We start from the raw sequence: 26,824 nt of genomic DNA on the forward strand, positions 1-26,824 counted from the left end.
GCACTGTAACACTGGTTCTAAGATCAGTACTATAACACTACCGTAACAGCACTGTCAGCGCTGTAACACTGGTTCTAAGATCATTACTATAACACTATTGTAACAGCACTGTCAGCACTGTAACACTGGTTCTAAGATCAGTACTATAACACTACCGTAACAGCACTGTCAGCACTGTAACACTGTTTCTAAGATCAGTACTATAACACTACTGTAACAGCACTGTCAGCGCCGTAACACTGGTTCTAAGATCAGTCCTATATCACTACCGTAACAGCACTGTCAGCGCTGAAACCCTGGTTCTAAGATCAGTACTATAACACTACTGTAACAGCACTGTCAGCGCTGTAACACTGGTTCTAAGATCAGTACTATAACACTACTGTAACAGCACTGTCAGCGCTGTAACACTGGTTCTACGATCAGTACTATATCACTACCGTAACAGCACTGTCAGCACTGAAACCCTGGTTCTAAGATCAGTACTATAACACTACTGTAACAGCACTGTCAGCGCCATAACACTGGTTCAAAGATCAGTACTATAACACTACTGTAACAGCACTGTCAGCGCTGTAACACTGGTTCTAAGATTAGTACTATATCACTACCGTAACAGCACTGTAACACTGGTTCTAAGATCAGTACTATAACACTACTGTAACAGCACTGTCAGCGCTATAACACTGGTTCTAAGATCAGTACTATAACACTATTGTAACAGCACTGTCAGCACTGTAACACTGGTTCTAAGATCAGTACTATAACACTACCGTAACAGCACTGTCAGCACTGTAACAATGTTTCTAAGATCAGTACTATAACAGTACCGTAACAGCACTGTCGGCGCTGTAACACTGGTTCTAAGATCAGCACTATATCACTACCGTAACAGCACTGTAACACTGGTTCTAAGATCAGTACTATAACACTACTGTAACAGCACTGTCAGTGCTGTAACACTGGTTCTAAGATTAGTACTATATCACTACCGTAACAGCACTGTAACACTGGTTCTAAGATCAGTACTATAACACTACTGTAACAGCACTGTCAGCACTGTAACACTGGTTCTAAGATCAGTACTATAACACTACCGTAACAGCACTGTCAGCACTGTAACACTGGTTCTAAGATCAGTACTATAACACTACCGTAACAGCACTGTCAGCGCTGTAACAAAGGTTCTACGATCAGTACTATATTACTACCGTAACAGCACTGTCAGCACTGTAACACTGGTTCTAAGATCAGTACTATAACTACTGTAACGGCACTGTCAGCGCCGTAACACTGGTTCTACGATCAGTACTATATCACTACCGTAACAGCACTGTCAGCGCTGTAACACTGGTTCTAAGATCAGTACTATAACACTATTGTAACAGCACTGTCAGCACTGTAACACTGGTTCTAAGATCAGTACTATAACACTACCGTAACAGCACTGTCAGCGCTGTAACACTGGTTCTAAGATCAGTACTATAACACTATTGTAACAGCACTGTCAGCACTGTAACACTGGTTCTAAGATCAGTACTATAACACTACCGTAACAGCACTGTCAGCACTGTAACACTGTTTCTAAGATCAGTACTATAACACTACTGTAACAGCACTGTCAGCACTGTAACACTGGTTCTAAGATCAGTCTATATCACTACCGTAACAGCACTGTCAGCGCTGAAACCTGGTTCTAAGATCAGTACTATAACACTACTGTAACAGCACTGTCAGCGCTGTAACACTGGTTCTAAGATCAGTACTATAACACTACTGTAACAGCACTGTCAGCGCTGTAACACTGGTTCTACGATCAGTACTATATCACTACCGTAACAGCACTGTCAGCACTGAAACCCTGGTTCTAAGATCAGTACTATAACACTACTGTAACAGCACTGTCAGCGCCATAACACTGGTTCTAAGATCAGTACTATAACACTACCGTAACAGCACTGTCAGCGCTGTAACACTGGTTCTAAGATCAGAGCTATATCACTACCGTAACAGCACTGTAACACTGGTTCAAAGATCAGTACTATAACACTACTGTAACAGCACTGTCAGCGCTGTAACACTGGTTCTAAGATTAGTACTATATCACTACAATAACAGCACTGTAACACTGGTTCTAAGATCAGTACTATAACACTACTGTAACAGCACTGTCAGCGCTGTAACACTGGTTCTAAGATCAGTACTATAACACTATTGTAACAGCACTGTCAGCACTGTAACACTGGTTCTAAGATCAGTACTATAACACTACCGTAACAGCACTGTCGGCGCTGTAACACTGGTTCTAAGATCAGCACTATATCACTACCGTAACAGCACTGTAACACTGGTTCTAAGATCAGTACTATAACACTACTGTAACAGCACTGTCAGTGCTGTAACACTGGTTCTAAGATTAGTACTATATCACTACCGTAACAGCACTGTAACACTGGTTCTAAGATCAGTACTATAACACTACTGTAACAGCACTGTCAGCACTGTAACACTGGTTCTAAGATCAGTACTATAACACTACCGTAACAGCACTGTCAGCACTGTAACACTGGTTCTAAGATCAGTACTATAACACTACCGTAACAGCACTGTCAGCGCTGTAACAAAGGTTCTACGATCAGTACTATATTACTACCGTAACAGCACTGTCAGCGCTGTAACACTGGTTCTAAGATCAGTACTATAACACTACTGTAACAGCACTGTCAGCGCTGTAACACTGGTTCTAAGATTAGTACTATATCACTACCGTAACAGCACTGTAACACTGGTTCTAAGATCAGTACTATAACACTACTGTAACAGCACTGTCAGCGCTGTAACACTGGTTCTAAGATCAGTACTATAACACTACTGTAACAGCACTGTCAGCGCTGTAACACTGGTTCTACGATCAGTACTATATCACTACCGTAACAGCACTGTCAGCACTGAAACCCTGGTTCTAAGATCAGTACTATAACACTACCGTAACAGCACTGTCAGCACTGGTTTCTAAGATCAGTACTATAACACTACTGTAACAGCACTGTCAGCACTGTAACACTGGTTCTAAGATCAGTACTATAACACTATTGTAACAGCACTGTCAGTGCTGTAACACGGGTTCTAAGATCAGTACTATAACACTACCGTAACAGCACTGTCAGCGCCATAACACTGGTTCTAAGATCAGTCCTATATCACTACCGTAACAGCACTGTAAGACTGGTTCTAAGATCATTACTATAACACTACTGTAACAGCACTGTCAGCGCTGTAAACACTGGTTCTACGATCAGTACTATATCACTACCGTAACAGCACTGTCAGCGCTGAAACCCTGGTTCTAAGATCAGTACTATAACACTACTGTAACAGCACTGTCAGCGCTGTAACACTGGTTCTAAGATCAGTACTATAACACTACCATAACAGCACTGTCAGCACTGTAACACTGGTTCTAAGATCAGTACTATAACACTACCGTAACAGCACTGTCAGCGCTGTAACACTGGTTCTAAGATCAGTACTATAACACTATTGTAACAGCACTGTAACACTGGTTCTAAGATCAGTACTATAACACTACCGTAACAGCACTGTCAGCGCTGTAACACTGGTTCTAAGATCAGTACTATAACACTATTGTAACAGCACTGTCAGCACTGTAACACTGGTTCTAAGATCAGTACTATAACACTACCGTAACAGCACTGTCAGCACTGTAACACTGTTTCTAAGATCAGTACTATAACACTACTGTAACAGCACTGTCAGCGCCGTAACACTGGTTCTAAGATCAGTCCTATATCACTACCGTAACAGCACTGTCAGCGCTGAAACCCTGGTTCTAAGATCAGTACTATAACACTACTGTAACAGCACTGTCAGCGCTGTAACACTGGTTCTAAGATCAGTACTATAACACTACTGTAACAGCACTGTCAGCGCTGTAACACTGGTTCTACGATCAGTACTATATCACTACCGTAACAGCACTGTCAGCACTGAAACCCTGGTTCTAAGATCAGTACTATAACACTACTGTAACAGCACTGTCAGCGCCATAACACTGGTTCTAAGATTAGTACTATATCACTACCGTAACAGCACTGTAACACTGGTTCAAAGATCAGTACTATAACACTACTGTAACAGCACTGTCAGCGCTGTAACACTGGTTCTAAGATTAGTACTATATCACTACCGTAACAGCACTGTAACACTGGTTCTAAGATCAGTACTATAACACTACTGTAACAGCACTGTCAGCGCTGTAACACTGGTTCTAAGATCAGTACTATAACACTATTGTAACAGCACTGTCAGCACTGTAACACTGGTTCTAAGATCAGTACTATAACACTACCGTAACAGCACTGTCAGCACTGTAACACTGTTTCTAAGATCAGTACTATAACAGTACCGTAACAGCACTGTCGGCGCTGTAACACTGGTTCTAAGATCAGCACTATATCACTACCGTAACAGCACTGTAACACTGGTTCTAAGATCAGTACTATAACACTACAGTAACAGCACTGTCAGCACTGTAACACTGGTTCTAAGATCAGTACTATAACACTACCGTAACAGCACTGTCAGCACTGTAACACTGGTTCTAAGATCAGTACTATAACACTACCGTAACAGCACTGTCAGCGCTGTAACAAAGGTTCTACGATCAGTACTATATTACTACCGTAACAGCACTGTCAGCACTGTAACACTGGTTCTAAGATCAGTACTATAACTACTGTAACGGCACTGTCAGCGCCGTAACACTGGTTCTACGATCAGTACTATATCACTACCGTAACAGCACTGTCAGCACTGAAACCCTGGTTCTAAGATCAGTCCTATATCACTACCGTAACAGCACTGTAAGACTGGTTCTAAGATCATTACTATAACACTACTGTAACAGTACTGTCAGCGCTGTAATACTAGTTCTAAGATCAGTACTATAACACTATTGTAACAGCACTGTCAACGCTGTAACACTGGTTCTACAATCAGTACTATATCACTACCGTAACAGCACTGTCAGCGCTGTAACACTGGTTCTAAGATCAGTACTATAACACTACTGTAAGAGCACTGTCAGCGCTGTAACACTGATTCTAAGATCAGTACTATAACACTACTGTAAGAGCACTGTCAGCGCTGTAACACTGATTCTAAGATCAGTACTATAACACTACTGTCAGCACTGTAACACCAATTTGGAAGAAAACTGACTGAAACAGGGAGGAACACTGAAACCTATCCAATATGAAATGCTTGTTTTTGTTTTCCCTTGCTAAACATTTTGCTATGGTGTGTCCTAATGAATTAGACCCTTGTGTGTAGACACTCCCAGACAAGGAAGATGTGAATGTTTGCTTCACAGGGGAAGTTTTACCGATGTACAGACGAAGCAAAGTCCAGCCCAGACGAATGCAAGTCAGTTGCTTTTGATACATTTGTCCATCTATAGCTACATAGTAAACTGACACCCGTCATATTGTACCATAAATTCTTCCATTTACTCTACAGTATGTGTTCTTTAGTATCTTTGATTTGAGCATGTTGCCCATAGACATACATATTCACAACTTCAGCAATATTCATATTGTTTATATATTGTACATCATAGGCCTAAACCTAAATCCTGACCTCTAACTCCTGTGACCTCTAACCTCCCAGAGGCACCTACATCCATTTTAAGGACGGGGACGTGAACCAGCCGGCCATCCAAAAGAGAGTGTGGCACAACAGCGAGTTCAACTTTGACAACGTGCTGATGGCCATGATGGCTCTTTTCACCGTGTCTACCTTCGAGGGCTGGCCTTCGTAAGACACACTCTCATATTATATACTCAAATACAATATTAAACACTCTCATATTATATACTCAAATACAATATTAAACACTCTCATATTATATACTCAAATACAATATTAAACACTTTCATATTTTTGTGTATAAAAAATAACAATAAAAAAAATGTCTCTCTTTCTCTCTCCCTCTCTCTCCTATCTCTCTCTCTGCTGTCTCTCCTGTCTCTCTCTTCTCTCCCTCTCTCTCGCTCTCTCTCTCTCCTCTCTCTGTCTCTCCTATCTCTCTCTCTCCTATTTCTCTCTCTCCTCTCTCTGTCTCTCCTATCTCTCTCTATCTTTCTCCTTTCTGTCTCTCCTATCTCTCTCTCTCTCTCTCTCTCTCTCTCTCTCTCTCTCTCTCTCTCTCTCTCTCTCTCTCTCTCTCTCTCTCTCTCTCTCTCTCTCAGGTTGCTCTACAAGGCCATAGACTCTAACAGAGAGAACCTGGGTCCCATCTACAACTACCGCATCGAGATCTCCATCTTCTTCATCATCTACATCATCATCATCGCTTTCTTCATGATGAACATCTTCGTCGGCTTCGTCATCGTCACCTTCCAGGAGCAAGGAGAGAAAGAATACAAGAACTGTGAGCTTGATAAGAACCAGGTCAGTTCATGTGTGTGTGTGTGTTTAGAAGAACAAAACGTGTGTGTGTGTGTGTGTGTGTGTGTGTGTGTGTGTGTGTGTGTGTGTGTGTGTGTGTGTGTGTGTGTGTGTGTGTGTGTGTGTGTGTGTGTGTGTGTGTGTGTGTGTGTGTGTGTGTGTGTGTGTGTGTGTGTGTGTGTGTGTGTGTGTGTGTGTGTGTGTGAATGGAGTTGGGGGTCCTGTATCTGTAGAGTGAAATTACTGTGTCTAACGTTCACTCCTCCAACACTGCCTCTGCTTAGCAGAACCTAGTAGGACCCATGACTTTGGAACAGGTAACAATAGTTATTATATGGGTTTGATAGTAGCAGACCAAACCAAGTTAGCTAGCACATGATTTGATTATGTGGAACTGATTATGCGTGTGCATCTGTACGTGTGTGTTCATGTGGTGTTTATGTGTGTTTATGAGTTTTGTGGAACTACATGTGTAGTCTGCTCATCTGTCAGCGTCGTGTGTATAGGTGGCAGGGAAGTCAGGCGCAGGAGAGTCAAAATGAAGTGTAAATGGAGTCTTTTAATAAATGTCAACAGAACATGCTCCATAACACTAAAACGTACAGACATGAAAAAACATGGGTACGAGGACCCGTCGCGCACCAACAACAAAATGACAACACTAACAATTAAACAATCTCTGACAAAGACATGAGAGGAAACAGAGGGTTAAATACACAACAGGTAATGAATGGGATTGAAAACAGGTGTGTGGGAAGACAAGACAAAACCGATGGAAAATGAAAAATGGATCAATGATGGCTAGAAGACCGGTGAGGTCGAACGCCGAGCACCGCCCGAACAAGGAGAGGCAACGACTTCCCCACACTAAGGTTCTCAGTGTGTTGCTATGCAGTTTGTGTGTATACCAGGGTTTCCATTAGGAAAATGTGCCTACAGACATTTGACCAGCAGCATTTAAATGTACCTGACATTTGATAAATGTACCGGACACATATGCGTTGGGTGCGTAACCTGATTATGACTGGTCAGAGTGACAGAAATCACATTCAGATTATAGTCTTTCATATTAACAGAGGATGCAATGATATCCGGTCCTTCTTACCGAATTCTGATGCTCACTTTGAACATGTTAGAATAACTCTTCTAACAGCCGACAAGACGAGTAACAAACAGCAAAATCACTAGCCTATGTCAATCTATTATCCCTCATAGTAGAAAAGTTGTCCTATTTTATTGATCAGCTTGGAGAGAAAGAAATAGTCTATTCCAAACAGACTCTGGGACAACTGTGATGATAGATCCCAAATTCATACAACCAGTAGGCCTAGGATACAAACATATTTTTTTTTTAAAGCAATGAGTCTGATGCAACAGATCAGAACGTTTAGCTTAAAACTTTGATAAACGATTATTTCTTCACATTATGAGAGCAGCAATGTGCACAAGGCAGTAGGCTAGGCGCGAATGTTTGTTCCATAATGCAATTCATGGGAAAACACTGTTGTCAAAACGCACCTGCGAGCGCTTTCATGTGACAGAGATAAAAATATCTGTTTGAAATTTAGAAAGAGGGGAGATGAAATATGCAACAACTAGCATGGGTTGTTAATATGACTAGGGCTGTGCCTTTGTGTACTGGACAATGAAAGAAAGATTATATAAAATAATTGCCTCCACGGATATGGTCTGATTTTGTCCAGGCTACTTTGAAGAAAGGTAAGACATGCCTCATTATATGTACTGTTGTATGAAGCCTGCCTTCCATTACCAATGCATTTGCTGTTTGAGATGCTGTAGCAGCAGCTCTCACACTGCCTGACAGATTTTCCGCTCATCTATATCTGTATGCTGTACGAATGTGATAAATAAGATACATAACAAATATACTGTACACACGAGCCAGTTTAATTCCACAAAATTATACAGTGCATTCGGAAAGTGTTGCTTCACTTTGTCCACATTTTGTTACGTTACAGCCTTATTCTAAAATGGATTAAATTATTTTTAATCTACATATAATAACCCATAATGACAAAGGGAAAACAGGTTTTTCTATAAAATATATATCAAATTTTTTAAAAACAGAACTACCTTATTTACATTAGTATTCAGACACTTTACTCAGTACTTTGTTGAAGCACCTTTGTTAGCGATTACAGCCTCGAGTCTTCTTGGTTATTTTATTTAGCGGCTTATCAAAATGTTTATTGGCCAAAAGCCGGTTATTACCAGCTAACGGAAATCTTGGTGTATACTATACTGTGTGTACAGGTATGCAATGAATAACTGTGTGGGTTCTCTCTACAGCGGCAGTGTGTGGAGTATGCCCTGAAGGCCCGTCCGTTGAGGAGGTACATCCCTAAGAACCCCTACCAGTATAAGTTCTGGTACGTGGTCAACTCCACAGGGTTTGAGTACATCATGTTCGTCCTCATCATGCTCAACACACTCTGCCTGGCTGTGCAGGTAAGAAGAAGCTCAACCCAACCCATTCAGAGGCCGTAGTCTTGTCGTAACATTTGTTATTATACTCCGGTTATTAGAAATAAAAAAACATGATTGTTCTCCTTCCCTCCCTCTATTGTTCTATCTCGCTCTCCATCTCTCTCTCCGTCTCCATCTCTCCATCTATCTCTATCTCGCTCTGCATCTCTCTCTCCGTCTCCATCTCTCTATCTATCTCTATCTCGCTCTCCATCTCATCTCTCCATCTATCTCTATCTCACTCTCCATCTCTCTCTCCGTCTCCATCTCTCTATCTATCTCTATCTCGCTCTCCATCTCTCTCTCCGTCTCCATCTCTCCATCTATCTCTCTCTCCATCTCCATCTATCTCTATCTATCTCTATCTCGCTCTCCATCTCTCTCTCTCTCCGTCTCCATCTCTCCATCTATCTCTATCTCGCTCTCCATCTCTCTCTCCGTCTCCACCTCTCCATCTCTCTATCTATCTCTATCTCGCTCTCCATCTCTCTCTCCGTCTCCATCTCTCCATCTATCTCTATCTCCCTCTCCATCTCTCTCTCTCTGCGTCTCCATCTCTCCATCTATCTCTATCTCGCTCTCCATCTCTCTCTCCGTCTCCATCTATCTCTCTCTCCATCTCCATCTCTCCATCTATCTCTATCTATCTCTATCTCGCTCTCCATCTCTCTCTCCGTCTCCATCTCTCCATCTATCTCTCTCTCCATCTCTCTCTCCGTCTCCATCTCTCCATCTATCTCTATCTCCCTCTCCATCTCTCTCTCCGTCTCCATCTCTCCATCTATCTCTATCTCGCTCTCCATCTCCATCTATCTCTCTCTCCATCTCCATCTCTCCATCTATCTCTATCTATCTCTATCTCGCTCTCCATCTCTTTCTCCGTCTCCATCTCTCCATCTATCTCTATCTCGCTCTCTATCTCGCTCTCCGTCTCTCTCTCTATCTACCTCTCCATCTCTCCATCTATCTCCCTCTCCTGTAGCACTATGGCCAGTCTGCAACATTTAACTATGTGATGGACATCCTCAACATGGTCTTCACTGCTGTTTTCACTGCAGAGATGGTGCTCAAACTCATCGCCTTCAAACCTCGGGTAAGGACACACACACAAACACACACCTGCAGACACACGCACACACAAATGCATGCATGTGTGCACACAGATGGACAGCCAGACGGACACACACACACATACATAGTCGTGCATCTCCCGTCTCACATAAATCCCCATTTGTCTATTTTGTGGGTGTATTGTCTGTGGATGTTATGTTTGTAGGTGTCTTTGGTCATTGTGTGTACAGTACCTTCATTTGTTGGTTGTTGACTTGTTTACACCCTGCCCTACCCCTTCCTGCTCTGCCCTACCCCTTCCTGCTCCTCCCTACCCCCTACTGTACCTGGTGGCCTACACACAGCTTTGTGTTGAGAAGAAGGACAGGGACCCAGTAAGAGACTGAGTGGTGTGGTGCAGTGCCTAGAGACAGGACTCTCTCTCTCTCTCTCTCTCTCTCTCTCTCTCTCTCTCTCTCTCTCTCTCTCTCTCTCTCTCTCTCTCTCTCTCATTCTCTGTATCTCTCTCTCTCTTTCTGTCTCTTTCACTGTCTCTCTCTCTCTCTGACTCTCTCTCTCTCTCTTTCTCTCTCTCTCATTCTCTGTATCTCTCTCTCTCTTTCTGTCTCTTTCACTGTCTCTCTCTCTCTCTGACTCTCAATGTCTCTCTCCAACTTTCTCTCTGTCTCTCTGTCTCTCTCTCTCTCTCTCTCTCTGTGTGTCTCTGTATCTCTCTCTCTCTCGCTGTCTCTCTCTCTGTCTCTTTGTGACTCTCACCCACTAGTGACCTAGCTAACTTTCTAATACCTTAACATTTACAGTTCAGTAATTCTATCAACATGTTTTATTGCATACGGTCATTTACAATAAAGTTGTACAGTGGAATAAATGCATTGAGCATGCAGATAACATTTGAAAGTAACTGAAATGACACAGTATTAACCTCACCACCTAACCACTGCCTACTCCCCTGACCTCACTCAGGGGTATTTTGGGGACGCCTGGAATGTGTTCGACGCCCTGGTGGTGATGGGCAGCATAGTAGACATTGTGCTTAGTGAGATTGATGTAAGTAAGCCCCACCCAACCCTCTTTGGCCCCGCCCCTGATCTGTCCCGTCTGATCTGTCCGTGGTCATCTGTCCTCCCTCTATGTATCTATGTTCTGGGGTGTGTTCAAGAGGGTGTACCGTTACAGAACGTTTAGATAGAAAACTATTGTGTAGAACAGATATGACTGTCAGATAGAATAGGCAATTGGCATTAGCTTTATTTGTTACATTTCTATCTGCGACATGCTGGATGTTTTACCTCACTGAATGCACCCGCTGGTCTTTGGTTATATGGCCTGCTGTGTCTGCTGACTTCAGCTCCTCTGCTACCAAAGGGCCTACTCAGTCTCTCTGTTATTGATTACTCAGGTCTTAATGGCTACTCTTCTATTTGTCTTTTTTCTCTCCTTCTCTGGCCCTACCTGCTGCCTCCCTACACAATCCTATTCACACTTATCCTCTTCTCATTTTCTCTCTCTCTCTCTCTCTCTCTCTCTCTCTCTCTCTCTCTCTCTCTCTCTCTCTCTCTCTCTCTCTCTCTCTCTCTCTCTCTCTCTCTCTCTCTCTCTCTCTCTCTCTCTCTCTCTCTCTCTCTCTCTCTCTCTCTCTCTCTCTCTCTCTCTCTCTCTCTCATTCACAATAACATTATTGCCTCTGTCCTCTTTTCTGTTTTCTCTCTTTTCTTTTTCATCCCCCTCTCTTCCCCTTGTGTGCTGTGGCTTCCGTTAACAGCACTATTTCACTGACGCGTGGAACACATTTGATGCCTTAATTGTAGTTGGTAGCGTCGTTGATATTGCTATCACTGAAGTGAATGTAAGTACTGCCTTTTCTGCCTCTCTCGTGGAACTGAAGCCTTACTATAACGCCAGAATTGACAGTAGCACCACCATTATTCCCAAGTGTGTTCTGAGATTGAGGAAGGTGCTTGTGCTTACATTCAGTGAACATTAGACTGAGAGAGTAAATCCAAGCATCTTCCTCATATCACTCTCCCTCTCCCCTCATGAATTATATTATTTTACATTAGGCCCACAGTGCCCCCATGTTAGCTAGTTGGTACTACAATTCTGCTGCTCCTAATTTACAGTAATGCCCACAGTAAAATGAACACTCAAATCACTATAGATGATTAGGAAATGTACTGTATATATGTCTACAAATAATCATCTGTAGAATAGATCCTATTGGCTTTTGTCATTGTTTGATAACATATGTTTAGGTCATATATCCATTGGCTATGTCTGTAAGGCTTCAGTTGGCTTGTGATTCTTGTCTTGTACTGTCCTGTCTGAAAAATGTACTGTCACTATTGAAATGAACCCCTTTACCAAGCTCAGTGTTTTTGTGCTACTCAGGTCTTATACAATGGGGTATTGTATTATATGGTATGATATGATGAAATGTTTTATTGTTTGAACAGCTGTTACGATGCCTCTATATACATGGACGTTTCCCGATAGAGGTGTCCCACGCTTTGTAACCATGGGGATCTATAGTTGGGTTACAGCCGTGTGATGTTGCTATGTATCCGCTTGGTTTTCTAACCCTTATACCTCTTGTTCATTCTGTTTCCATAGAAACTTGTAGAGGCAAGTATGGCAATGATCCATCTCCCTGTTTTGCGTGTTAATCTGTTTCATAACAACTTTATCTTCGGGACCCAATTTATAGTGTAAATGGATTAAGAAACTCAATACAATTAGTCATCTAGTGTTTTATCGTCTTGGTCAAAGAATTGTTCTGAATTAATGTCATTAAAAAAGCTATAGGAAATCTAGAAAGTCATCTGTTAATCAGATAACCCAAGTTAAGTCTTGGCCTGGTATAGTTATTGTGTCAAGACAGAGTAAAATGCTGGATGACTGCTACTTCCAGCTACTGTAACAGACTACTGCTGTAACATTGTTCTCTGCATGGCCTTGATGGACAGTGCTCTATTAAAATGACTGCTACTAACATAACGTTACTAACGTAGCACTCTTTTAGGTCACATACAGCACTGTGCAATGCTCATACATAATGTCAATAATGTGTTTAATCAATACATATCCCAGACTGTACCGTCTGACAATGAACACACACATACACACACACACACACACACACACACACACACACACACACACACACACACGTACATTGTTTTTAATATTGAGTAGATTCAGTAAAGGTGCTTATTTATAGGTGAAGTGTAGCAGAGCCTTACTGCTCAACTCTCTCCCCCTCTTCCCTCTCTCTCTCTATGTCTCCGAGTGCTCTACTTTCTGAGCTGCAGTGCTGTTTCTCTGGAGTCACCATATGTCAGTGTGTCAGTGTCTGTTCCTAGTTTATGTGGATATGAATGTGTTAGTGCCTGTTCCTAGTTTATGTAGATATGAATGGGTTAGTGTCTGTTCCTAGTTTATGTGGATATGAATGGGTTAGTGTCTGTTCCTAGTTTATGTAGATATGAATGTGTTAGTGTCTGTTCCTAGTTTATGTGGATATGAATGTGTTAGTGTCTGTTCCTAGTTTATGTGGATATGAATGTGTTTGTGTCTGTTCCTAGTTTATGTGGATATGAATGGGTTAGTGTCTGTTCCTAGTTTATGTGGATATGAATGTGTTAGTGTCTGTTCCTAGTTTATGTGGATATGAATGTGTTAGTGTCTGTTCCTAGTTTATGTGGATATGAATGTGTTAGTGTCTGTTCCTAGTTTATGTGGATATGAATGGGTTAGTGTCTGTTCCTAGTTTATGTGGATATGAATGTGTTAGTGTCTGTTTCCTAGTTTATGTGGATATGAATGGGTTAGTGTCTGTTCCTAGTTTATGTGGATATGAATGTGTTAGTGCATGAATGTCTGTGTGAGAGCTGGTGTGTTTTTCCTGTGTTTAACATGCATATGTTGGATACTTATGCATGTTGGTGTGTGTGCGCGCGTCCTTCCGTGTGTTTATGTGTTAAAGTCAGACCTTCTATATGTGTGTTGTTTGATGGTTTGGTGTAGATTTCACAAGGCCTTTGACAGAGGACCTTGCGAGGCCCATTTCATCTTTCATTGACTGTTGGTTTGCATGCTGCTGTTCTGTCCCACTGTCTGTCATAGACTAGATCAGAAACTCCACTCAGTTGGGCTGTTTTAACTTGTGATCGAGGATTTATGTTTATGTGTGGCTATATTATAGCTTCTCATTGTTGTTACCCAATCACTTGGCTGTGTACCTCTTCTCCTGATGCATGCTGGGAACGTGTCAGGTGTTCCCATCCCCCTAACATCCTCCCCATGTCCTGCCCCCCCCCCCCCCCTCCCATCAACCCACAGATGGCACGTGGCCCTGCACCGGTCAGTCCCGTCCACTTGCTCACTAACCATTTGTGACCCTTTGTGAAGTTTGACCCTCCTCTCTCGCCATACCTCCTCTTATCTGTTTCTCCTCCAGACAGAATGGCCCTGGAGCTCAGAGCAAAGCTAGGGCACAATGCTACACATAGAAATAGAATGTACCGACAGAGGTGATTTAATATGGGATTAAGAAACATACTTTTACATTATATTTATTTCCACAGCTTTGTGTAGGGTCTGCTTCTGCTTAGCAACACAATTAAAGCAGCACAGTCAATATCAATTTCAATCAATGTCAAAGTTGAATCACAAACACAGGCAATGTAGATAGATGCACATGGAACTAAAAGTAGCAGGCTAAACTCATGTTAATTTACAATCAGTGTATGAGCCTCATGTAAGAACCAGTGTACTTACAGCCCATCAGCAGGTGTGATGGAAGTTATCATGGCTGTCATGTCTATCACACTGATGGTGCTTCAATCAATGCAGTAGCTGACTGTGAGGTTCTTTGTTGATCTTGTGTTTATGTCTCTGTGAGTGATTGTCTCTGTCTTCTGTTCTGTCTTCCTATGTAGTGAGCTCTTAAAGCTCACAATGGAGCTCATGTGTAGAGAAGGTCCAGGTGTGTAGCCTTCAGTCAGGTGCATGGCCATTTCTTTTCTCTCTCTCTCTCTTGCTCTCTCTCTGAACTATTTCAGTCACTTGATATTTCTCACCGCTGTCTCTTCCTTCCTATATTCTGTTTCTCTCTTTTTTCATTCCCTCTCTCCCTTTCTTTCGTCCCCTCTCTTCCTTTCTCTACCCCAAACATTCTATCTTTGTCTCTCTCTCTCTCTCTCTCTCTCTCTCTCTCTCTCTCTCTCTCTCTCTCTCTCTCTCTCTCTCTCTCTCTCTCTCTCTCTCTCTCTCTCTCTCTCTCTCTCTCTCTCTTCCTCTCCTGCCTCCCCTCACTCTCTCTCTTTAACCCCTCTCTCCCTGCACTGGACGATGAGAGCGCCCCCTAGCGGTGCTCTGATGCAGGTCACTGACTGACTCGACATGCATGGGGTTGCTGCGTGTGATGCTAACAGATACCACTAATGGCTCCTAATGCCGCCTCCTCCTCATCATCAAAACTTGACTTGCGTGTATATGTGCGGTGCTTGTCTGCAACAACATGGCGATGCTGAATGCATGCTCTATCAAACGCTGTTGGTTGACCAGGATTAGCTAAAGAACCTCCTCAAGCTTTATTATTCCATGTGTTATGATTTATTGCTCATTCCGCACCTCATAACGTTCCTGTTGTTCAGCGTGAACCACTGCGCTGTAGGAGATGAATGAACTGAAGGCATGTCTGTCTGGAGTTACTCTACTCATACTTTCCACTGTTGACGACATCACTCAGTGTTCTTCCTGTACTGTTACTGTGAAATCATACATCTGAAATCATACAATGGTTCATAGTTTCTCTCACAATTTCTTTCACAGTTTTCACAGCTGTGTTTTGATGAAAAATATACTGTTTTCCCATATAGGTGCATTTTAAAGACCCAGTGCAGTCAAAAACCTTGTATTATATATATTTACACACTATAAGGTTGGAATAATACTGTGAAATTGTGAAAATTATGTTAGTGTCAGAGGTGTTTGCAAAGTACCTGAAATTAAAACCTGTTTTGGTGGGATGGAGTTTTGGCCTTCCATGGTGACATCACCATGCTGTAAATGAGTTAATAGACCACTCCCAGACAGCCCTAGCAAAATTCTCACTTCAGAAATTGCCCTTTGCTAAGAAGCTGTTGTTGTTTCTTTTTGACCATTTTAATGAAGTTACTTAATTGTTACCCAGAAATGATTTGATATTGAGATAAACAACAGCTGCATTGGACCTTTAAGAGTTGTGACTGATACAATATGATATGTTAAAACACCTTTGACTACCTTTGTAGGTAATATTTTACTAAATCTGTGTTTGTGTGGATTTGTGTGTGGGAGAAAGCGAGAGTGTCAGTTAGCAAAAGACAGTGTTTGATTTACAGTTTTACCCTGCATGTCCAGCGCCTTAAGTGAAATGTTGAAGTAGAAAAACTGAATGTAAGTAATCTGAAAGTCATCTTTGGACAAGACGTTATATGAGTAGGAGGGGAGAAGAGGTTGTAGTATTATAACCGGTTGACAGGTATAAATGGGTTATATATGGGACTATCACTAAAATAACTCTGTTATAGTCATGTTAACATTATGTTTGGAACATCATGTCCATAAGCATCATAATAACAGTCTGTGTCAGTCAAATAATGTTTCAGAAACATTGTTATAGCATTATCCATATGTAGAGCCACAAGCTTTTTCATCTTGCTGTTTAAACCATTTAAAACCATTACGATAATATATGTCAGTCATTCCCATTACACAGGGGGAGTGATAAAGTTGTGTTTCAGTCTTAAATGTTAACTTAAGTGTTATATTGTCTTACTGCTATGTCAGTCTTAAATGCAACGTAAGCACATAGAAGTTCTTAACCGTCACAGTATGTTGCCTGACAGTCTTAAACATTTACAGTGTTAAGATTCTGTTCTGCGTGTCATCACCGTTATGTTACATAGGGGTTGTGATTTAGGTGTGAGTCGGTCGGTCTTTCAATGTTACAAAAACAGTTTATAAATGTCAAGTGTGGAGACAATGTTGAGTGTCAGTCTTAAACCTAACGTAAGTTTAATTTAAGCATAGTGACAGTATATGTAGTTATTTGTGTTTTTAATGCTGCATACGTCTTAAACATGGTGATAATATTGTGTTAAAGTATAAGGGAGACCTGAGGGTTGTGATAACGATGTGTGAGTCATTAACACAGGTCTTTGATTTTAAAGCCTACGGAGGCTCCTCAGTTGGATGAGTCGGGGGTAAGATGCTCTTTCCCCAATCAGGGCCCTGCCTGTCTTCTCTGGGCTTGCATTGGTTTATGTTGGTCTTTATTTTATCGTCTTCAATCTATATAACCTTCTCTAGTCTTCTACATGGCCTTTTATAGAACCTTGCCTTTTTAATTTATACAATTAAAAAGTTATGTTTTCATTTTGAGATTGGTTTGGTTTGGTTTCTTTACTGTTCTTTTTGGTTGTATTTTTTGTTTGAGTTTTTCTGCTCTTCATTTTACTTTTTTGGTTTGGGGTTATTATTTTGAAAGAGAGTGTGTCGGTCACTCAAACGTGGCGGAGTGCATCCCCATGGTGAGGGCGGTTCTGTCCGCTCCTCCTCACGTTTGTATCGCTGCCACCGCTGCATGGTCTCTGCTGTGCCATGTGCCCTCTGTCTGCGGCAGTGACCCATGGATGACCCCATGGGGTTGGGATCATGACCTCTGCTATGACCTCTGACCTCTCTGGGGGGGTCAGTCCCACTGTGACTCTGCATGCAGTGACTCTGGACCGAGGGTGCCATGCTTGTGCTGATGTGTCCAGTCAAGTTATGGCAAGGTTTTCTTTCCTACAGCATGCACCCTGTCCCTCTCGTCCTCCCTGTAGGTCTGTCTGTACTGTAGCAGGGCTCCTGGCAAAACTTCACCACCAGCCTCTTAGATACAGTTACATAGCAGATACACTCCAGCTAAACTGCATATGGGAATACTCCTCCCACTCTGTCACTCTAAACTCCTCCCACAGAGTTTACCCCACCGCTGTTTCCCCAAGTTCTCGTCATCAGGGCTACAACAAATGTATGAAATGGTTGGTGGTCCCTGAGGAGATGGTTGGGAAACTCTGCCCTAGTAGATGCAACAAGTCCAGGATTTGTCTGGTTTGAACAGAAAGTGTCTTGATGTCCATAACATGATACTTAGATTAATGTGAAATATAATGCAAACTTGATCAAAGATGAATCACAAGGATACGTAAAATCACCACCATCCCTCAAACAACCTTCAGAGATGTTAGTTGAGTAAAGATGCAATACATAATGAATCAGCTCATATATACAGTAGGGCAAAATTGTATTTAGTCAGCCACCAATTGTGCAAGTTCTCCCACTTAAAAAGATGAGAGAGGCCTGTAATTTTCATCATAGGTACACTTCAACTATGACAGACAAAATTAGAGAGAAAAAATCCAGAAAATCACATTGTAGGATTTTTAATGAATTTATTTGCAAATTATGGTGGAAAATAAGTATTTGGTCAATAACAAAAGTTTATCTCAATACTTTGTTATATACCCTTTGTTGGCAATGACAGAGGTCAAACGTTTTCTGTAAGTCTTCACAAGGTTTTCACACACTGTTGCTGGTATTTTGGCCCATTCCTCCATGCAGATCTCCTCTAGAGTAGGGATGTTTTGGGGCTGTTGCTGGGCAACACAGACTTTCAACTCCCTCCAAAGATGTTCTATGGAGTTGAGATCTGGAGACTGGCTAGGCCACTCCAAGACCTTGAAATGCTTCTTATGATGCCACTCCTTCGTTGCCCGGGTGGTGTGTTTGGGATCATTGTCATGCTGAAAGACCCAGCCACGTTTCATCTTCAATGCCCTTGCTGATGGAAGGAGGTTTTCACTCAAAATCTCATGATACATGGCCCCATTCATTCTTTCCTTTACACGGATCAGTCGTCCTGGTCCCTTTGCAGAAAAACAGCCCCAAAGCATGATGTTTGTACCCCCATGCTTCACAGTAGGTATGGTGTTCTTTGGATGCAACTCAGCATTCTTTGTTCTCCAAACACGACGAGTTGAGTTTTTATCAAAATGTTATATTTTGGTTTGATCTGACCATATGACATTCTCCCCATCTTCTTCTGGATCATCCAAATGCTCTCTAGCAAACTTCAGACGGGCCTGGACATGTACTGGTTTAAGCAGGGGGACACGTCTGGCACTGCAGGATTTGAGTCCCTGGCGGCGTAGTGTGTTACTGATGGTAGGCTTTGTTACTTTGGTCCCAGCTCTCTGCAGGTCATTCACTAGGTCCCCCCGCATTGTGGTTCTGGGATTTTTGCTCACCGTTCTTGTGATCATTTTGACCCCACGGGGTGAGATCTTGCGTGGAGCCCCAGATCGAGGGAGATTATCAGTGGTCTTGTATGTCTTCCATTTCCTAATAATTGCTCCCACAGTTGATTTCTTCAAACCAAGCTGCTTACCTATTACAGATCCAGTCTTCCCAGCCTGGTGCAGGTCTACAATTTTGTTTCTGGTGTCCTTTGACAGCTCTTTGGTCTTGACCATAGTGGAGTTTGGAGTGTGACTGTTTGAGGTTGTGGACAGGTGTCTTTTATACTGATAACAAGTTCAAACAGGTGCCATTAATACAGGTAACGAGTGGAGGACAGAGGAGCCTCTTAAAAAAGAAGTTACAGGTCTGTGAGAGCCAGAAATCTTGCTTGTTTGTAGGTGACCAAATACTTGTTTTCCACCATAATTTGCAAATAAATTCATTAAAAATCCTATAATGAGATTTTCTGGATTTTTTTTTCTCATTTTGTCTGTCATAGTTGAAGTGTACCTATGATGAAAATTACAGGTCTCTCTCATCTTTTTAAGTGGGAGAACTTGCACAATTGGTGGCTGACTGAATACTTTTTTGCCCCACTGTATCTCACATCTCAGTCTCAGTAAAGGCCAATCACCTTTAGTATCAACTTTTGATTTAGTATACATGCATGTAGTATTGAAGCACAGCCAGGTTCCCTGTGTACACAGGTTATTCCCTTTCATGGTTTTGAGTGTGAGTACCTTTTGAGCTCTACATACTGTATATTCTTTCTCCTGCGAACCGGCCACCTTCCATTCTAGTCTGAGCGCAAACCCTCATGCTGACTTTCTACAAACACACACACACTCCGATCCTCTGATGCTGCCTCCGTCTCCTACAGAACACGGAGGACAGTGCTCGCATCTCCATCACCTTCTTCCGACTGTTCAGAGTCATGCGATTGGTCAAGCTGCTGAGTAGAGGGGAGGGCATCCGCACCCTCCTGTGGACCTTCATCAAGTCCTTTCAGGTGAGTAGGCATCATCCACTCAGCTCATTTACCAGGCTATTAATGAATTGGATTATCTCTGGTCTCTTTCTTTCTGTCTCCTTCCCTCTCACTTTCTGTCTTCCTCTTTCTTTCTTTCATTCTTTCTCTCACTCTTTCATTCTAATTTTCCTTCTTTCATTCTCATTCTCCTTACCATTTATCTCATTCTTCTCGCTCTCATTCTCGTTGTCTCTCACTCTGCCTCTTTCTCTCTCCCTCCAGGCTCTGCCCTATGTCGCCCTTCTGATCGCCATGCTCTTCTTCATATATGCTGTCATCGGCATGCAGGTGAGTCACTGAAACTGACAAACTATTTGTTACTAAATCATTCTCCCCAAAATATCTTCTTCATCTCACAGTACAGCCTCACTAAACCTCTTCATAAAGAGTAGCAGTACACCTGGGTCAGTCTCATAGTAACAGCCTCAGTAAACCTCTTTATAAAGAGTAGCAGTACCCCTGGGTCAGTCTCACAGTAACAGCCTTACTTAACCTCTTTATAAAGAGTAGCAGTACCCCTGGGTCAGTCTCACAGTAACAGCCTTACTTAACCTCTTTATAAAGAGTAGCAGTACCCCTGGGTCAGTCTCACAGTAACAGCCTTACTTAACCTCTTTATAAAGAGTAGCAGTACACCTGGGTCAGTCTCATAGTAACAGCCTCACTAAACCTCTTCATAAAGAGTAGCAGTACACCTGGGTCAGTCTCATAGTAACAGCCTCAGTAAACCTCTTTATAAAGAGTAGCAGTACCCCTGGGTCAGTCTCACAGTAACAGCCTTACTTAACCTCTTTATAAAGAGTAGCAGTACACCTGGGTCAGTCTCACAGTAACAGCCTTACTTAACCTCTTTATAAAGAGTAGCAGTACCCCTGGGTCAGTCTCACAGTAACAGCCTTACTTAACCTCTTTATAAAGAGTAGCAGTACACCTGGGTCAGTCTCACAGTAACAGCCTTACTTAACCTCTTTATAAAGAGTAGCAGTACCCCTGGGTCAGTCTCACAGTAACAGCCTTACTTAACCTCTTTATAAAGAGTAGCAGTACACCTGGGTCAGTCTCACAGTAACAGCCTTATTTAACCTCTTTATAAAGAGTAGCAGTACACCTGGGTCAGTCTCATAGTAACAGCCTCAGTAAACCTCTTTATAAAGAGTAGCAGTACCCCTGGGTCAGTCTCACAGTAACAGCCTTACTTAACCTCTTTATAAAGAGTAGCAGTACACCTGGGTCAGTCTCACAGTAACAGCCTTACCTCAAATCAAATCAAATCAAATTTTATTTGTCACATACACATGGTTAGCAGATGTTAATGCGAGTGTAGCGAAATGCTTGTGCTTCTAGTTCCGACAATGCAGTGATAACCAACAAGTAATCTAACTAACAATTCCAAAACTGTCTTATACACAGTGTAAGGGGATAAGGAACATGTACATAAGGATATATGAATGAGTGATGGTACAGAGCAGCATACAGTAGATTGTATTGAGTACAGTATATACATATGAGATGAGTGTGTAGACAAAGTAAACAAAGTGGCATAGTTAAAGTGGCTAGTGATACATGTGTTACATAAGGATGCAGTCGATGATGTAGAGTACAGTATATACATATGCATATGAGATGAATAATGTAGGGTAAGTAACATTATATAAGGTAGCATTGTTTAAAGTGGCTAATGATATGTTTACATCATTTCCCATCAATTCCCATTATTAAAATGGCTGGAGTTGGGTCAGTGTCAATGACAGTGTGTTGGCAGCAGCCACTCAATGTTAGTGGTGGCTGTTTAACAGTCTGATGGCCTTGAGATAGAAGCTGTTTTTCAGTCTCTCGGTCCCAGCTTTGATGCACCTGTACTGACCTCGCCTTCTGGATGATAGCGGGGTGAACAGGCAGTGGTTCGGGTGGTTGATGTCCTTGATGATCTTTATGGCCTTCCTGTAACAACGGGTGGTGTAGGTGTCCTGGAGGGCAGGTAGTTTGCCCCGGTGATGCGTTGTGCAGTCCTCACTACCCTCTGGAGAGCCTTACGGTTGAGGGCAGAGCAGTTGCCGTACCAGGCGGTGATACAGCCCGCTAGGATGCTCTCGATTGTGCATCTGTAGAAGTTTGTGAGTGCTTTTGGTGACAAGCCGAATTTCTTCAGCCTCCTGAGGTTGAATAGGCGCTGCTGCGCCTTCTTCACGACGCTGTCAGTGTGAGTGGACCAATTCAGTTTGTCTGTGATGTGTATGCCGAGGAACTTAAAACTAGCTACCCTCTCCACTACTGTTCCATCGATGTGGATAGGGGTGTTCCCTCTGCTGTTTCCTGAAGTCCACAATCATCTCCTTAGTTTTGTTGACGTTGAGTGTGAGGTTATTTTCCTGACACCACACTCCGAGGGCCCTCACCTCCTCCCTGTAGGCCGTCTCGTCGTTGTTGGTAATCAAGCCTACCACTGTTGTGTCGTCCGCAAACTTGATGATTGAGTTGGAGGCGTGCGTGGCCACGCAGTCGTGGGTGAACAGGGAGTACAGGAGAGGGCTCAGAACGCACCCTTGTGGGGCCCCCGTGTTGAGGATCAGCGGGGAGGAGATGTTGTTGCCTACCCTCACCACCTGGGGGCGGCCCGTCAGGAAGTCCAGTACCCAGTTGTACAGGGCGGGGTCGAGACCCAGGGTCTCGAGCTTGATGACGAGCTTGGAGGGTACTATGGTGTTGAATGCCGAGCTGTAGTCGATGAACAGCATTCTCACATAGGTATTCCTCTTGTCCAGGTGGGTTAGGGCAGTGTGCAGTGTGGTTGAGATTGCATCGTCTGTGGACCTATTTGGGCGGTAAGCAAATTGGAGTGGGTCTAGGGTGTCAGGTAGGGTGGAGGTGATATGGTCCTTGACTAGTCTCTCAAAGCACTTCATGATGACGGAAGTGAGTGCTACGGGGCGGTAGTCGTTTAGCTCAGTTACCTTAGCTTTCTTGGGAACAGGAACAATGGTGGCCCTCTTGAAGCATGTGGGAACAGCAGACTGGTATAGGGATTGATTGAATATGTCCGTAAACACATCGGCCAGCTGGTCTGCGCATGCTCTGAGGGCGCGGCTGGGGATGCCGTCTGGGTCAGTCTCACAGTAACCTCTTTATAAAGAGTAGCAGTACCCCTGGGTCAGTCTCACAGTAACAGCCTTACTTAACCTCTTTATAAAGAGTAGCAGTACACCTGGGTCAGTCTCACAGTAACAGCCTTACTTAACCTCTTTATAAAGAGTAGCAGTACCCCTGGGTCAGTCTCACAGTAACAGCCTTACTTAACCTCTTTATAAAGAGTAGCAGTACACCTGGGTCAGTCTCATAGTAACAGCCTCAGTAAACCTCTTTATAAAGAGTAGCAGTACCCCTGGGTCAGTCTCACAGTAACAGCCTTACTTAACCTCTTTATAAAGAGTAGTAGTACACCTGGGTCAGTCTCATAGTAACAGCCTCAGTAAACCTCTTTATAAAGAGTAGCAGTACCCCTGGGTCAGTCTCACAGTAACAGCCTTACTTAACCTCTTTATAAAGAGTAGCAGTACACCTGGGTCAGTCTCACAGTAACAGCCTTACTTAACCTCTTTATAAAGAGTAGCAGTACCCCTGGGTCAGTCTCACAGTAACAGCCTTACTTAACCTCTTTATAAAGAGTAGCAGTACCCCTGGGTCAGTCTCACAGTAACAGCCTTACTGGGCAGTACACCTGTCTCTCACAGTAACAGCCTTACTTAACCTCTTTATAAAGAGTAGCAGTACACCTGGGTCAGTCTCATAGTAACAGCCTCAGTAAACCTCTTTATAAAGAGTAGCAGTACCCCTGGGTCTGTCTCACAGTAACAGCCTTACTTAACCTCTTTATAAAGAGTAGCAGTACCCCTGGGTCAGTCTCACAGTAACAGCCTTACTTAACCTCTTTATAAAGAGTAGCAGTACACCTGGGTCAGTCTCACAGTAACAGCCTTACTTAACCTCTTTATAAAGAATAGCAGTACCCCTGGGTCAGTCTCACAGTCACAGCCTTACTTAACCTCTTTATAAAGAGTAGCAGTACACCTGGGTCAGTCTCACAGTAACAGCCTTACTTAACCTCTTTATAAAGAGTAGCAGTACCCCTGGGTCAGTCTCACAGTAACAGCCTTACTTAACCTCTTTATAAAGAGTAGCAGTACACTTGGGTCAGTCTCACAGTAACAGCCTTACTTAACCTCTTTATAAAGAATAGCAGTACTCCTGGGTCAGTCTCACAGTAACAGCCTTACTTAACCTCTTTATAAAGAGTAGCAGTACACCTGGGTCAGTCTCATAGTAACAGCCTCAGTAAACCTCTTTATAAAGAGTAGCAGTACCCCTGGGTCAGTCTCACAGTAACAGCCTTACTTAACCTCTTTATAAAGAGTAGCAGTACACCTGGGTCAGTCTCACAGTAACAGCCTTACTTAACCTCTTTATAAAGAGTAGCAGTACCCCTGGGTCAGTCTCACAGTATCAGCCTTACTTAACCTCTTTATAAAGAGTAGCAGTACACCTGGGTCAGTCTCACAGTAACAGCCTTACTTAACCTCTTTATAAAGAGTAGCAGTACACCTGGGTCAGTCTCATAGTAACAGCCTCAGTAAACCTCTTTATAAAGAGTAGCAGTACCCCTGGGTCAGTCTCACAGTAACAGCCTTACTTAACCTCTTTATAAAGAGTAGCAGTACACCTGTGTCAGTCTCACAGTAACAGCCTTACTTAACCTCTTTATAATGAGTTGTAAAATAGTTTTTGATTGCATAAGCTAATGAACACAACCCTGTTCTTCACACAGTATGTAAACTGACCCTTGTTTATCTATTCTGTTTGTTTCAGGTGTTCGGGAAGGTAGCCATGGTGGACGGCACCCACATCAACAGGAACAACAACTTTCAGACCTTCCCTCAGGCCGTGCTGTTGCTCTTTAGGTCTGTAGGGGTCAGGGGGTCAGCATGAGGGGTCACAGGGGCAGAGTTCACCCAGACAATGTAGCATTGAAGCGCAAGACTAAACTTCTTTGCTATTTCGGTCCCGTAGTTACCACGTTGTAAGAGCATGAAGCGAACCCATGCACATGCACAGATACTACGTGTGACTGTCTGAGAGCGAAGTCATACTTCTTCCTCATCGCAAATTCTGCATTGCTGCTCGTGCAACGTCATTCCTCTAAAGTTACCTTTAACAACGTTTTGACCCTTAAAGGGATAGTTCGGGAATTTAGCAAAGAAGTCCAGCATAAATGAAGTTATGCTAGCTGTATCCAAAGACTTCCAGTCTTTGTGCTAAGCTAGTTAGCATTGGCTTACGAAACTATCTCAAATTTCATTAAAATGGTATCCACAAGTTCATCCGACTCTGGGGAAGTAGATAAAGGGCCTCATTGCCAAAATCCCAAACTATCCCTAAAAGTCTTCATCAGGAGATGTGGTTGTGAAAAGATTATGGTAATGCTGACTAGGCTATCTTATGAGTGATGTTTTTGTCTCAGGTGTACCACAGGCGAGATAAGGAGATATGTTGATGACATATGGTTGTGAAGGTTGTGCAAAGGTTATGCTGAGGTATCTTGACAAGTCATGTCTTGGTCTCAGGTGTGCCACGGGGGAGGCGTGGCAGGAGATCATGTTGGCGTGTGTGTCTGGAAAGCTGTGTGACCCAGAGTCCGACTACAACCCTGGAGAGGAGATGACCTGTGGAGCCAGCTTCGCCTACATCTACTTCATCAGCTTCTACATGCTCTGTGCCTTCCTGGTGCATAAATACACTTAGATACACACCATTCTGTACATTCTGTACATACTTATACACTAGGCTTGCGCTGTATACCGTATATACCGTATACCGGGGTATTTGGAAACAGCCATGGGATAGCTTTTCAATATCGTCAAAACTATTTGGCAGTAAATGTGGATATTTGTAGCGACATTTAAAGTTAATACCTGCAGTCAAATTGTGAAATACGTTAGGAGCTAAAGCAGATTGCGTTCCTCATTTCATCTGTCATGTTATTTTACATTATGAAGGTTACCGTAGTTCTCCAGAACAGTTGAGCCAGTCACGTGTTTGTAAATAGCACAACGGGAGAAAGAGAGCTGCTGAGTCCATAGCATGCTATATCTAGCGGTGAGTCTCACGTGTGTGGTGCACATGAGATAATGAAGTTACAGTTGTATGCAATTCACTACTAAATGTTTGCCATCAGATATCTTATAATGGCTTTCTACCAGGAGTCGAAGAGCTCTGGATGAGTTATCTTTACAGCTGCCATTTGTTCCCTGTGCTTCCTACTAGCATTTCTCTGCTCCATATACACATGCTGCTCTTTCTTCAGAAAAGCATGTATCTCAGCGTTGTTCATTTGCACAATTTCTCATTCACTTTTGCTTGTAAATGTCCACATTCACCAAAAATAATATT

The 26,824-nt window shown here is 42.8% G+C and overlaps 1 protein-coding gene across 14 annotated transcripts in view; it reads left to right on the plus strand.

Moving 5' to 3' along the window:
- LOC124028199 (voltage-dependent L-type calcium channel subunit alpha-1D-like) overlaps positions 1-26,824 on the plus strand; it is a 148,233-nt gene that overhangs the window by 98,569 nt on the left and 22,840 nt on the right. For 10 of the 14 annotated variants that reach the window (XM_046340319.1, XM_046340327.1, XM_046340346.1 and 7 more), the window contains 11 exons: positions 5,393-5,445; positions 5,689-5,835; positions 6,270-6,471; positions 8,779-8,937; positions 9,938-10,048; positions 11,789-11,872; positions 17,241-17,273; positions 20,234-20,362; positions 20,606-20,671; positions 25,244-25,335; positions 25,999-26,158. In XM_046340319.1, coding sequence (XP_046196275.1) covers positions 5,393-5,445; positions 5,689-5,835; positions 6,270-6,471; positions 8,779-8,937; positions 9,938-10,048; positions 11,789-11,872; positions 17,241-17,273; positions 20,234-20,362; positions 20,606-20,671; positions 25,244-25,335; positions 25,999-26,158 — 1,236 coding nt within the window. The remainder of the gene's footprint in view (positions 1-5,392; positions 5,446-5,688; positions 5,836-6,269; positions 6,472-8,778; positions 8,938-9,937; positions 10,049-11,788; positions 11,873-17,240; positions 17,274-20,233; positions 20,363-20,605; positions 20,672-25,243; positions 25,336-25,998; positions 26,159-26,824) is intronic. The other 4 variants (XM_046340350.1, XM_046340357.1, XM_046340389.1 and 1 more) reach the window with 1 other exon arrangement.

Source organism: Oncorhynchus gorbuscha, linkage group LG03 (assembly GCF_021184085.1).
Source record: "Oncorhynchus gorbuscha isolate QuinsamMale2020 ecotype Even-year linkage group LG03, OgorEven_v1.0, whole genome shotgun sequence".
In the NCBI taxonomy this organism is placed as follows: Eukaryota; Metazoa; Chordata; class Actinopteri; order Salmoniformes; family Salmonidae; genus Oncorhynchus; species Oncorhynchus gorbuscha.